This window comes from Antrostomus carolinensis, unplaced genomic scaffold (genome assembly GCF_000700745.2).
Source record: "Antrostomus carolinensis isolate BGI_N321 unplaced genomic scaffold, ASM70074v2 scaffold40101, whole genome shotgun sequence".
Classification (NCBI taxonomy): domain Eukaryota; kingdom Metazoa; phylum Chordata; class Aves; order Caprimulgiformes; family Caprimulgidae; genus Antrostomus; species Antrostomus carolinensis.
This window is the reverse complement of record NW_010292764.1, coordinates 623-13,892: the sequence shown is the minus strand read 5'-3', so window position 1 is coordinate 13,892 and position 13,270 is coordinate 623. Positions and strand designations below refer to the sequence as shown.

General features: G+C 46.1%; 1 protein-coding gene across 1 annotated transcript in view; it reads left to right on the top strand.

Moving 5' to 3' along the window:
• The window catches only part of LOC104532003 (two pore calcium channel protein 1), a 14,318-nt gene extending 1,571 nt beyond the window's left edge, over positions 1–12,747 (top strand). The window contains exons 2-18 of the mRNA XM_010177079.1: positions 394–508; positions 1,119–1,247; positions 1,506–1,622; positions 2,750–2,868; positions 3,036–3,137; positions 4,453–4,579; positions 5,557–5,758; positions 6,448–6,592; positions 8,268–8,453; positions 8,905–8,969; positions 9,243–9,330; positions 9,661–9,730; positions 10,302–10,521; positions 10,749–10,839; positions 11,163–11,276; positions 11,661–11,779; positions 12,512–12,747. Coding sequence (XP_010175381.1) covers positions 422–508; positions 1,119–1,247; positions 1,506–1,622; positions 2,750–2,868; positions 3,036–3,137; positions 4,453–4,579; positions 5,557–5,758; positions 6,448–6,592; positions 8,268–8,453; positions 8,905–8,969; positions 9,243–9,330; positions 9,661–9,730; positions 10,302–10,521; positions 10,749–10,839; positions 11,163–11,276; positions 11,661–11,779; positions 12,512–12,657 — 2,127 coding nt within the window. The 5' untranslated portion in view covers positions 394–421 and the 3' untranslated portion in view covers positions 12,658–12,747. The remainder of the gene's footprint in view (positions 1–393; positions 509–1,118; positions 1,248–1,505; positions 1,623–2,749; positions 2,869–3,035; positions 3,138–4,452; positions 4,580–5,556; positions 5,759–6,447; positions 6,593–8,267; positions 8,454–8,904; positions 8,970–9,242; positions 9,331–9,660; positions 9,731–10,301; positions 10,522–10,748; positions 10,840–11,162; positions 11,277–11,660; positions 11,780–12,511) is intronic.
• Positions 12,748–13,270: the final 523 nt, after the last annotated feature.

Here is a 13,270-nt window from a genome sequence, read left to right as displayed (position 1 = left end):
GTTAGATAACTAATCAGACTTAGTTTGTGTCGTGTGGATACCTGAGCTTAGCAGAAGTTTGCACTCGAATTAATGAACAAGGTAATTACAAAAAGGAAGCAGCTTTACCAAATCTGTATGCTGCAGTCTTAAACTGAACCGAAGAACACCTGTGTTCCACCTTCCTGGGTGTTTTTTTCCCTGAAAGGGAATATAGTGTCCATCAGCTATAAAACTATAAGGAAGGGCCAGGAAACAAATTGCCAAATCCCTGGCTGGCAAAAATTGTGCTACTGTTACCCCTCTCTTTTGTGACTGTTTGGGACAGTGCTGTTCTTCCAAGATGCATTTGGTGAGCCCTTGGGTGTGTGTACTGCAGCCTTTATTTATGGTGCCACTGCCTTCTTGCTACAGGCTTTATTATCTCTATAACCACTGGATCATGCGAACAGCCACCTACTTCTTCATCTTTCTCAACCTGTCCCTTGCGGTGTTTGAAGAACCTGCTGTGTATCCGCTCCCCTTCCTGGTAAGTTTTCAGTGTAGAAGGTTTCTTGCTTGAAACTAGTTATCAAAGGTGACAAGAGATAATTGATGCTGATATTTCTGTTGATGTCTTTGATCTACTGAAACAGGGACAAAAAAGGGCATAGGAGCTAGACAGGGACTATGGAAGCCATCATGGCCATCAGTAGTGGGTGATGTGACCATAGACAAAGTCATGTTGCTTTTCTGCATCTTGGAGAGCAATTCTAGCCTTCTGTGTGACCCAAGTCCAGTCCTCATGTCTGGAAGCAGAAGTGGAATGTTGCCCTTAGGACTGACTTTTCCCTAGCATTTATTTGTTCTGCACTAGAGCGTTTGTGAGAGATGTACTCCTTGGATCTTAAGCAAATACAAATTTATTTGCTCCAGCCTGTCTGTGGCAGGGGTTTTCACAAAAGGAAGCCTGAAACTATTGTTCAGTGACAGATATGTGTGCCTGTAAAATGTCCGACAGCGAAACCCACTGGAAAAAACTTTGCTACTGACTCTGCCTGTTTTTCCTTTGCCTGTACCTCAGCCTGAACATCTTCATCTGTGTGAAGAGGGCTAGCCCTGCTCTTGGTTGTCCTGACTTGGGCCCCTTCTCTCTGCAGGTCACTTCTGTGGTGGAGGTATTGTGCCTTCTGGTGTTCTTTGGCCGACTGACACATTTTGCAAAAGTCACCCATCGCAATGTGTTTTGGAAGGATACCAAGAACATCTGCATCATGGTTGCAATCTTGGTGAGTTAGAGTTAGGGAAATCTCCAAGGTTGAAGTGGCCAATGCAAAGATGGCTTTATTTCTGCTGTTGCTTTCCTGGTAACACAGCCTGATGTACAAGGGCTCTACAAGAGCCATGGCCAAATGAACCAACAGTTGTTCCTGTTCTCACAAACCTGTTGTGTATGAATCTGTCTTGTATAAACTGATACTACCATCTTTACCATCTAGACACATTTCCAACATTGCTTTGGGGAATTTTCCTTCTTTCTTTCAAAGTTATCCCTAACAGACTTGGCCATATATGGAGTCCTCAGGATATACAACGTGAGGAGCGTTCGATGGTCAAGAATTGTGAGGCCCATCTTCCTGATCAACTTTGCAGAGAGTCGCCAGGTAAGGAAGAGGTCTGGTGGGATGTACCCCTGGTTTAGGGTCCTATTTTTGGACAGCCTGCTGCTTTCTGAGGTCCAGGGGATTTAGTAGAAAGGTTTTTGTGCAGAACTGGCAGAATTTAGGTTTCTGTGAGTTAAGGTTTCTTGCAGAGGTGGCCTGAAGCAATAATTTGAGATGGAGAAAAGGGTGCATTCCTACTGGTGCTGCTTGGGTGCTGTGCAAAGTACCAAAAGGCTTTTCCCTGTACCTGTGGGCTGGGTTAATGCTGTTCAGAGCCCTCAATGTGCTTGGGGCTGGAGCTAGAGCTTCTCACCAAACATGGTGCTGTGGTGATGTAGGAAAGTTCACACTTAACAAAGTGTAAGATTTCCTGGGGATGGAATAATGTGTCTTGTAAGGTCAGCCCCTGGGCTGTGCTTAGTCTGACTGGTGTGGAGGAGCAGCCTCTGTTTGCAAGCAGAGTTAGATGCTGTCTCAGGAGACGTGAACATGAGCAGCACCACAGACAAGAAAACTGTTTCTCCCTGGGTCAAGGGCCAGGTTACTTATTTCTGGAAGTCTCCTAGGCAAACAAGCACAAGTGTTGTGCTGTTCTCAGAAACTGAACTTGTAGTCCAGATGGGTGATTTGGACTCTGACCCCTTTTGTCATGGGGAGATCTTTGCCCTGCTGCCCCAGACTTTTCTGGTCCTGACTTAAAAATGAATAAATTACCATGGTGTGGAGGCCTGCAGGAGGGAGCAGTTGAACTTTCAGGCTGTGAGCACATGTTTTGTGTCCTGTAGTGATGGGTTTCTGTCCCTGACCAGTCCCCTGCAGCAAGAGCATCTCGGCAGTACCACAGGGCCCTCTGTCCCATGGCTAGCTGAGTTCATGGTGGTATGTAGATAAGGTCTCTCCTTCTAGTGTCCCCACTGGGGAATGAGGAGGAAAGGCCTGGTACTCTTGCACAGGTTTTAGCAGAACAGAGCTGGCACATGTGGGTCAGAATCTCTCCTGCCAGGTGACAGGAGAGTACTTGTGTCCCACTTTGCTTGCCTGTCCTGTGTAGGTGTTTGATCTGGATGGGATGGTGGAGGGAAAATGGGTCCCACCTTGTCTCTAAATGCTTCCCTTCTCCCTGGCAGATTCGACGAGCCTTCCGCAGTATCCGCAATACGCTGCCAGAGATCACCTATGTCTTCTTGCTCTTCATGTTTAGCCTTCTCATGTTCTCCCTCATGGCCTTGAAGCTGTTTGGTGAGAGGTGTGAATACTTCTTTTGCTCAGAGCTGGGTGTAATACTACCAGGCAGGAGGGAATCTGGCAGCTGCAAACAATCACTAGTGAATACAAGCACTGCTGATACATGCAGTTCCTGTGCTGGGACATGTAATCTCTGTGCTTAACTTCAGATTGTCTCTTTCCTCCTAGGAATCTCCAGACAGCAGAAGGCTTGCCATATTTCAAGAACTACCTAGAAATTGTGTTTGACCTCTATGTGCTGGTGACGACAGCAAACAGCCCGGATGTCATGTGTGTATGCTGACCTTGCAGTCTTGCTGTTGTGAATGCTGGTGTCCTGCTCCTAGTGGCAGGATCTCTGGTTAGAATGATACTGTGTTTTGCACAACAAGATATTTTAGAGCAAAACAGAGCTTTTACTTTTCCAGCCTGCAGGGGCTTCGTGAATTCTCAGCAATCTGTTTTTTCAAATGGCTCTGAACCAGAATCTGAGATTAGGAAGACTTTTAGAGAAGTTGCATTAAAAACACTGCTTTTCAAATGACTCAGAAGCCAATGAAGGCTTAAATCTGAGGGACAAACACACACACTCTTTGATTAAAAACCTTTCCTGAAAAGGAGGGGTGTGCTCTAGTGATCAGATGACTTTTTCTCTTGTAACACTTGCAGGGCTTTCTGTGCAGACCTTTAATTTGCACAGAATGTTAGGGACTGGAAGGGACCTTGAAAGATGATCTGGTCCAACCCCCCTGCCAGAGCAGGATCACCTACAGCAGGTCACACAGGAAAGCATCCAGGGCGGTTTTGAATGTCTCCAGAGATGGAGACTCCATAACCTCTCTGGGCAGCCTATTCTGGTGTCCTGTCACTCTCACAGTGAAAAAGTTTTTCCTTATGTTTACATGGAACCTCCTATGCTCCAGCTTGCACCCACTGCCCCTTGTCCTACCATTGGACATCACTGAGAAGAGCCTGGCTCCATCTTCCTGACATTTGTCCTTTACATATTTATAAACATTAATGAGGTCACCCCTCCGACTCCTCTTCTCTCGATCCTCATTTGTTCTAACTGCATTCCCATTTTTGTTTGTACTGTGAAGGTATCAAAGAGGGGAGGCAGGGAGAAATGGCACACTTGTCTGTGTGTTGGAGATGTACTGAACAGAACTGGGATGTTACAAGGACCCTTGGCGTGTGGACTGAGAAATGCAGCTAGTCCTACTAGAGCAAGTGGAAGGGGAGGTCTGAGTCTGATGAGGGTCTGTGAAGCCAGTACCTCACCAGCTTACAACTGAGACCTTGCCTCAAGACTCTGCATTTAAACTTAGCCACACTGACAGAAACTTAATCTCTGTGCTTACTCTCCTGCATCCCTTCAATCAGGGACTGATAAACTAGGATGAAAACTTAGTGGAAGAAAACTGTTCTGTAACTGAGCTAATGCACAGTTTTGGCTTTTCTGCCTACCTTGGGTATTATCTGGCAAGTTTGATCTGGCTATCCAAAGCAGTACTTTAAAATTCATCTGGAAGACTCTTCTTGTGGTTTCTCTTATTTTTCTCTATTTGTTTGCTCAGCAAGTAGCAATTTCTCTCCTCTTCTCTAGGATGCCGGCATTTGACTTCAGCTCGTGGTATGCCCTGTTCTTCATTGCCTTTGTCATTGTCAACACTTACATCTTCATGTCCCTTTTCCTGGCTGTTGTGTACAACAACTACAAAAAACACCTGAAGGTAATGGTCGGAGGGCTGAATTGTGATCAGTGACTGCCTGGTGGTTTGTGTAACCTTGTAAGGGAATTATCTGGCCTTCTCTTGGAAAGCTTCTGCTTCTGGAAAATGGGGCGAAGGGGGTACAGCTTCTGGCCTCTGCTGATGCTCTGCAAATAACAAGCACAGGTACACCTTTCATGTCAATGGGGATTGTTGTGAGGTCTGCTTTTAGCATTTAACAATTAAATATTCTATGCTGCTGTGGACCCAAGAAATTGCAACAGATAGGAAGCACATGTCTCTGCGTTGTTGATGTTAGAGCCATAGTCCTAGCTCAAAAGAAGTCTCTAAGCGGGAGACTGCTGTGTGCTTATAGACAGCTTAAAGCACACTTCCTCTACCACTGCATGTGCTCTTAAAGCAAAGGAAATGTAAAGGGAGGTCTAAGTAAATTGTAACTCTTGCTGTTTCTACCCAGACTGAGTGGGTGTGGTTTGGAACTTGTGATCAAAAGGTGAGACATGGAAATTCCTGGGTGCTCCCATGAGGGGATTGGCTCTTTCTCAGTAAGCAGTCTGCTAGGTCTTCAGAGAAGTTCGTCTCCCAAGGGTATAAGGTTCTTTAGCCTGCTTGCAATAGTGTGCAGAGGAGGATCTCCACCCCTGATCCCAGCAGTATTTGCTTATGGATGGGAAGCATGTGTGGACACATCCTCTCTGCTTCTGTGACCTGTGGACATGCAGATCCTGTGATCTTTGTCATCTCCTTCCTGTTAGATGCTATCCTTTGTCTTTCCTTCCAGAGTGCTACACAGAGAGCCAATGGTTGCCTGTTAAATAGCATTTCTCATCACCCCCCACTGACTGTACTTTGCGTCTAATATCACTCCAAGTGTGTTCCTCTGAGTGTCTTGCATCTCTGTGCCATGAAAATAATATTTATTTTTTTTAAAAAAGGAGGGGGAATGGTGACTGAAACTGCCTGAATACTCTCTCTAGAATGAGATCCGTAAGCTTGCTTACATGAAGCACCGCAAGATGATAGAGGCCTTCAACCTCCTGAAGGAAGAGGAAGGAGCACAGTTTGTGGTTAGAGAAGTCCGCTGGAAGCAACTTGTCAAGCTGGTGGCTCCTGATATCAGCAACTCCCACCGAGAGTTGCTGCTACACATCTCGGATAATGAGCAGAAGGGTTTCATAGGTGAGCAGTGGGGCACTGCTATGCTCAAGGGATTGGGGAGGAGCCCAGGGTCAGGAGCCTGATGCTTCAAGGGTTTTGGCATTGGGACTTGTGGTCTGTAGTGGGCCCAGAGGGACTCCAGGCCCCTCTTCCTGCTTCCCTCCAGATTGATTAAGTCCTGAAAGGTTGTTCTTTCTGCCTGTGCTGTAGCCCGTGTCATGTATGCTGTGGGCGGCTCTTCATGGCCATTTGACATCAGGCCAAGCTCACCATGGACTCAATGGGACCTCCTGTTCTCAGCACAGAACAAGGAAAGCCTCCCTTGTTATCAGATTCCTCCAAGCAATGTGGCTTCCCACACAGTCCTCTGAAGCCTCTCGCTCTGCTCCTGCTGGAGACAGGATATCAGGAGAGATGGGTCAGTCTACTTATGCTAGATCATGCCCATCCTGATCATTAAAGGTTTGTGTTGGTTGTTGGCCTGTGGCTTGAGCCAGTTCCCTAGGAAGGGGGCAGAGGAGCTGCTTGAGTACTGAGTTCAGCTTGTTCTGTGGTGGATACCATTTTTGGCCTGTGCATTGCCTCCTGCCGTGAACAGATACTGAGTCCAGATTGAAGCAACTCATGTGCATATAGGTTTGCATTTGCCAGACACTGTCTTTCTTTTTTAATGACAGCAGACTGATGTGTAGTGCTTTCCCCTAATGCAGACAAGAAGTCCTTTGTACAACTGGCAGACCTCCTCAACATCCAGGTGATTACCCTGAAAATACGCAGCCATCCGCTGGGGCAATGGATGCCTCGTGTATACAAGTCAGCAGTGAGTCGGTTCCTGCGCAGCATGGTTAGGCACAGGTAAGCTGCTACTGGTGGAACAAGCAGCTCTGAACGTTCAAAGGGCTGCAGAGCAGTGGTGTTGCAAGCAAGTGCTCATCTGGGTGTCACCTTGGAAAGTGCAAGCTCCATTTAGGCAAACATAGGGGGTTTTGTTTTTAAAAGTGTTCTGTGGACCAGTTCTGCTCTTGGGCTACCTTCAGGGGTGCAGAGAAACTAGACTTCCTTACTGGTGAGTCTATACCTCTTACAGTCTCACTTGTTCAGTTCTTCTATAGGCGCTGAATGTAAATGTTTTTTACTGAAAGCAAGAAGTGCTTTATGGCCTGCCTTGATGGACCAGACTAAATGCTTCACTTAAAGGTGATCTTACCTCAGCAGTCTCTGCTACAAAGCTGCATTGTGCTGTTTCATCAGCTCTTACTAAGTTGGTGCTGTGAGCTACTAGTGCTCTGTTTCACATCTGAGTCTTCCAAGGACTGCAAAATCACTGAGGTTGGAAGGAATATCTAGAGATGGTCTAGTGTAACCCCCTCACTCAAAGCGGGGTCAGCTAGAGTAGGATACTCAGGGCTATGTCCAGTTGGGTTTTGAGTCTCTCCAAGGATGGAGACTCCATAACCTCTTTGCAACTTGTTTTAGTGTTTGACCACACTTGGTTTAAAAAAAAAAAAAAAGCTTTTTTGTTTAAATGGAAAATCCTGTATTTCAACTTGTGCCCCTTGCCTCTTGTGCTTTCACTGGATACCACTGAGAAGAGTCTGGCTCCATCTTCTGTACACCTTCCCATCAGGTATTTATACATACTAAGATCCCCCTGACCCTTCTGTCCTTCAGGGTGAACAGTGCCAGCTCTCTCAACCTGTAATGTCAGACTGTCCTATCCCTCAGTTGTTTTTGTGACCCTTTGCTGTACTTGGTCAGTATGTTCACGTCTATTGTACTCGAGAGCCCAGTTGTGGACACAGCACTCCAAATGTGGCTTCACCAGTTCTGAGTAGATGGGGGGGGAAATCGCTTCCCCCCACCTGTTCATAACACTTTTCCTAACATAGCCCAGGAAGCTGTGGCCTTCTTTGCCACCAGGGTGCATTGCTGGCTCATGTGCAACTTATCAACCAAGACCCCCTCAGATTCTTTGCAGTGCTGCTTTTCAGATGGTTGACCCCCAGCCTGCACTGGTGCCCAAGGTTATTCCTCCTCAGGAGCAGGACTTTGTATTTCCCTTGGAACATGATGGGTTTCCTCTCTGCCCACTTCCCTGGTGTGTCCAGGAGGACACTGACTCCAGCACACCCATCTGGTGTACCAGCCACTCCTCCCAATTCTCTATAGTCTTCTTTTCCACTTACCCAGTCTTTCTGCTTGAGAAATGCTGCTTGACTTGTTGGAAACGGTTGCAGTCAGTCTCTAGGAGTTTGTTTAACACTGTGAGCACTGGCAGTGGTGTACCTTGAAGGCTTGTGCTCTGCTTTGTGTTGGGACTTGAAGGGCAAAGCCCAACTCTGCAGTAACTTTCCTAAACTCTCAGGTTTGGGGGGAACTGATGGGTAAAGATAGCTTCTTAAATGGCAATGTTTGAGAAAGGAGGCAAAGAACTCTTGGAATAACTGTGGAACTTTTACCTTCTTGGCAGTGGCAAAGTGATTTTTCTCTTTTTTTTTTTTTTTTTTTTTTTTTTTTTTTCTTCATGCAGGGGATTTGTTTGGACTTATGATGTGATCATTCTAATAAATGCTATCTTCATTGCTCTGGATGAGGAAACCCCATATATTTCATATGCAGAGTGGGTTTTCCTTGCTTTGTATATAATTGAGATACTCCTGAAAGTGTACACTTATGAACCGAGGGCGTTCTTTGGCAAAAATCAGTTCTGGAACTGGTGAGTGGGTTGAATGTGTTAAAGGTGGTGTGAAGTGTGATGAGATCTTTGTGTTCAGCTTCTCAAGAACTGAGAGTCTCTTTGAGAGATGGGCTGCCTGACATTAATTCATGTGCCAGGGTGTAATTAAAATGACTGTATGCATCAGAGGACATTAGTTTTTATCCTAGCCTAACCTGGCTCTGACAGAGACTACTGTTCTCTGCCCTGCTCCGCTATCTCAGTCAAAAGTGACTCTGCCACATGTGAAGATAGTGACTGAGCAGGAGAAAACATTTAGCTAAACAAAGCTTTCCCATCTTCCCAGCCTGCAAATAGTTTGGGATGATACAGGGCTGTCTGGCACAGATATGAAGGAAGAGGGGTCATTACTTGTTTATATCGTGTGGCAGCTTAAGCACCTAGTCTCTGTTCCCCACAAATCTAACAGCACTGCCTTCCCTTATGCTAGGTTTGATACCCTCATCATCTTTGCTGCCTTGACTGCAACGATACTCAATACCACCCTGAAATCGAGTAAGTGCAGCTTAAGCAGTCTGCATGCATCTGGGAAACTGGGTGGTTTTGAGTCATATTTTGCCATCACCTTGGGCTTGAGAGGCTTTTTGACAAGACAATTAATTTCCTGTAGGGTTTCTAAGAACTAACTTAGATTGTTTGACTTTTTTTAATAACTGCCTGTTATAAACAGTGTTTTACAAAGACATAATTGTAAGAACATGCTTTTATCTCTACATTTCCCTGCTTATTTTTCAGAAGAAAAAACATACATCTTTTTTCCTTTCTCAGCCACAAAGTACAACAGCCAACAGATCCTGGATATTGTCTTCATCTTAAGGGTCCTCAGGCTAATAAGGATCATTGACAGCATTCAAAGGTAATGAAGAGAGTGGGATAGGGGTATTTTGGGGGTTGTTTTGGTGGGGTTTTTTGGGCAAGCTGTGTCAGAGGCTGGCTGAGACAGTGCCTTGAGTTGCTCTGTATGGCTGCTTTGGACTGATGGTGGCCACTCAACAAAGCAACTCAAGGCCTTGTCCTAGCATGCATGGGATGAGCCCAGTTGCTGCAGCCTCTCTGAAGACTGACTTATATAAATAAGGGTATGTGGAGAGTACATGCTGGATGGGATGTGACAATAAGCAAGGATGGGGATGGGCTTTCAAAGAGCATCCCCACAGCAGGTGTTGTCATGAATCGTTTGCTGTAGGTTCCGGGTCATCATGAACACACTGATAAACATCGTACCGACAATGTTGACATTTGGTGGGCTGACTCTGGTAAGAAATCCTGATATCTTAGCTCAAAGCACTTCAGTTTTACAGGAATATATCTTAAGTATCATGCTAATGCTGTTTTCAAGAGGATAAATGCAAATCTCTGGATGGCTGGCCTTTGGAACTGTAAGTGTCCACTTGATTCTTGGTCATTGCACACATAAATACATAAATGTGTGCAAAGGGGTTGGGTTCCTGCTAGTCGACAGGTCAGGACATTCTTTGCTCCGTGGGGCAGTGGGGATGTTCTATACAGTCTGGGCTTCACACTGTAAGGAATCAAACTGATTTGGGCAAGAAGCTGAACAAGAAACCTGATTCTCAAGTAATTTCCTAAAAATAAATGTTCCTCTTATGATTTGAGAATATTTAATTTCCATGTATTTGAGCTGTAGTTCTTGGTTTATTATTCCTGACTGGTAGTTTCCCTTGAATGGGTTGGATCTCTTAGACTCTGTGCTGCTCCTCAGCAGCTTGCCATGTCTGTAAAAACTGGAAAACCTGCTGGAACTCTAAACTTCCCATGGAGTTTGCTGCTCACTGGAGAAGCAGGCAATTTAGTTTCTCTTCCCAGGTTGTGTACTGTATATTTGCTATCATTGGCATGGAGTTATTCCATGGGAAAATCCAGTTCTTCCCTGCAAACTCGAATGCTCCTCATGCCCTGGAATGTGGAAACCCAGCCCTCAAAGATTCTCTGTTTGCCCGTGGAAAATACTGCAAGAACAACTTCAACAACTTTGCATCATCCTTCGTCGTCCTGATGGAGCTCACTGTAGTCAATCAGTGGCATGATATCCTTTGTGGTGGAAGGTCCAAACTAGAGCTTGGTGATCTATACTCTTGTCCTTCCATTGCACATACCCCTGTATGTAGAGCCAGACAACAGAGAAATAGTCCCTGCAGAGGGCTTTGCTCAGAAGGTCATTGCTGGGCAGTATTGTCTGGTTCCTCCCTTAGCACTGCTCTACAGCAAGATGTTCTCCTGCTTTAGCACTCTTGCCCTTAACTCCCATTATACTCTTTGCCAACGGATTTGCCAATGTGACAGTGCAGCCTGCAAAGCTGTATTTCATTGCCTTCCACATCGTGATGGTGATCATTATTGTCAAGTAAGTTTTGGTTTGCTTTCATCCGCTTGGGAGGAAAGAGGGGCTCTGCCCACTGCCCACGTGCTGATGATGATGGTCCTGGGGTCACACATGGTGTGACTCCTGGAGACAGGCAGCGCATGTGTTATAGAATAATCTGCTGTATGTATTATTATCTCTGCTGAGTGCTGCACTGACTTGGAGGTCCCCATCCCCAGCAGAGGAGGGGATGGAGTGCTGGAGAATGAGCCTGGGAGAACTGACAAAGTAGTTAATGCCCAAAAGCAGGGGGGGTACCAGTAAGGAAGTGCTGCTGTGTAATTCTGTTCATCATTTTCTTTCAGTATCTTTGTGTCGTTCATTTTGGAAGCTTTCTTTGTGGAGTACTCCCTAGAGAAGAGTGAAGTAGAAACAGCCATTGAACAGAAAATCCAGGAGCTGGGAATGGGCGTTCAAGAGTAAGCCCCTCAAATGGTTGTGCTGAGTGTGGCTGGCTTGACACATCTGATCAGGGCTGTGGGACTGGAGAAAAAAGCCATCCTCTGTCCTGAGGTGTGAGCTGAGACTCCTCTTTGTCACAAAGTTCTTGCTAATCTGTCATGACCATGTAGGCTTGGTCTAGATGTTAGCAGAAGGCTACTCGGTGTTGGCCTTGTGGCTGCCTTGCTGAGCTCTTCCAGCCCAGGGCTGTTGCCCAGAGGACAGGGGAGATGCTGGAGACTAACAGCACAGCTGGTGCTTGACCTGCCTGAAAGAATCCATTGCTGCTGGGTACGTGTGGGCCACTGGGGTAGGATGTGCCCCCTTCCCGAGGGTAACTTCTGGTCCTTCTTCTCATGTAGGGACGAGCTTCAGGATGAACAGCTCCTTGATAACATGGAGAGTGCTGAGCACGATCTTGAGGGCGAAGGTGGAACAAAGCCACAGTCTAAAGGGCTGGTGTTCAAAATTGCCTCCAAACGTAAGTGCAGCCCTACTGTGTGCCTAGTCTTTGGCTTACAAAGCCAAGGCTCTGAACTGTCCCTCATCGTAGCCCTCTCTCTGGGGAAGCTTGTAAGCACTTCTGCTTCCTCTGGGCTACAACAGCAGCTAAAACCTAGCAGGAGATTTTTAGAGAACTGGGGATACTCTAATATTTTTTTTTTTTTTTTTTTTTTTTCTGTAGCAGCTTTTTTTCCTCTCTTCCTTGGCCTTTCTGTGCACAGTTGTCTTCAGTAGCGAGTCTGTGAAGACACCACCTTGGTGGCTGAGGTGCTGCTGTTGCCAGATGTCTGCTTTTCTCCTCCTTGTATGCATTCTGCATTTTGCCTGGCTTGGATCACAGGGTGACTATATACTCCTTTCCTCTAGCTTAATGCCTACTTTTTCTCCTGGCTTTCTTGCTGGTTCCCCAGTCTCATGCTTCTCAGCATGGCAGCTGATTGGGATCATAAATCCATTGAAGAACAGCTGGGAATGGAAGCCCTTAAACTCTTAAAATAATGGTCTTATTCTTTGTAATTGCTCACAATGCTTGAAAGTATATGGGGTAAAATACCAGGGAACATCATTTGGGGCATTTGTTTTCCTGCCTGTTTAGTGTAAAACATGGAGAGTAGCCTTTGAGTAAGAGCTGCCTTAAGGTAGCCACTACCTAACTTCTGCTGAGGAACAGGAATGGATGCTTACAGTGACTTTTTTTGGCCACCTGCAGGGTACAGGACAGTTGATGCTCTGCTCCAGCGTATGTTTGAGGCAGAGATACCCCTTGAGGATGAAGGCCCTTCATTTGAAGAGATCTTAAGCTTGTCCCTTACTGCTTCTGTACCCCGTAATCTGACTTTGGAGAGCGCTGCATAATGGGGGTGATCCATGGCAGTTGACAAGGAGAAACTAATTCTCTGCTGTCTGGGTCTCGAGTGTGTTCCCTAGCTGGCTACCTTCAGCCACCACAGCCATATGTGGGGGCCACATTACACAGTGAAAGGGGCAGCTGATGCTGGAAATGGCTTCATCATGCAAAGGAGCTTTATCTCATGTAAAGTCTTGTATAAGTATTGAAACTGGAGCTACCCTCACAGGAAAGCAGAGGGAGAGTTGGTGTAACTACTCTGCCAGTTGAGTAACGGTGCCGTATTCAGTATGTTATGAAATACCTACTTCTTGTAACTGGAATCTTGTATTACAGCACTTTTTTTATATGCATCTCTGGACCGCTGTAAGCTGAATTAAACAGCTCTTTAGTACATTAAATGCAGCAGTCTGGAAAAAATAACAGATTCTCGTGGAGTTAATGGTGGGAATGGGTGGGGGGTGCTGCATCACACCCTCACCCTTGTGGGCTGTTCACAGGCACAAAGCCCTGAACATGGGTTGCTGTTGAACCTGGGCAATAAATACAGAGAGAGGGCTGTGGGCTCTTCAGAATTTGCCTGTTTATTTGTAGCCTGGGCAAAGCAGAGGGCAGGTCCTG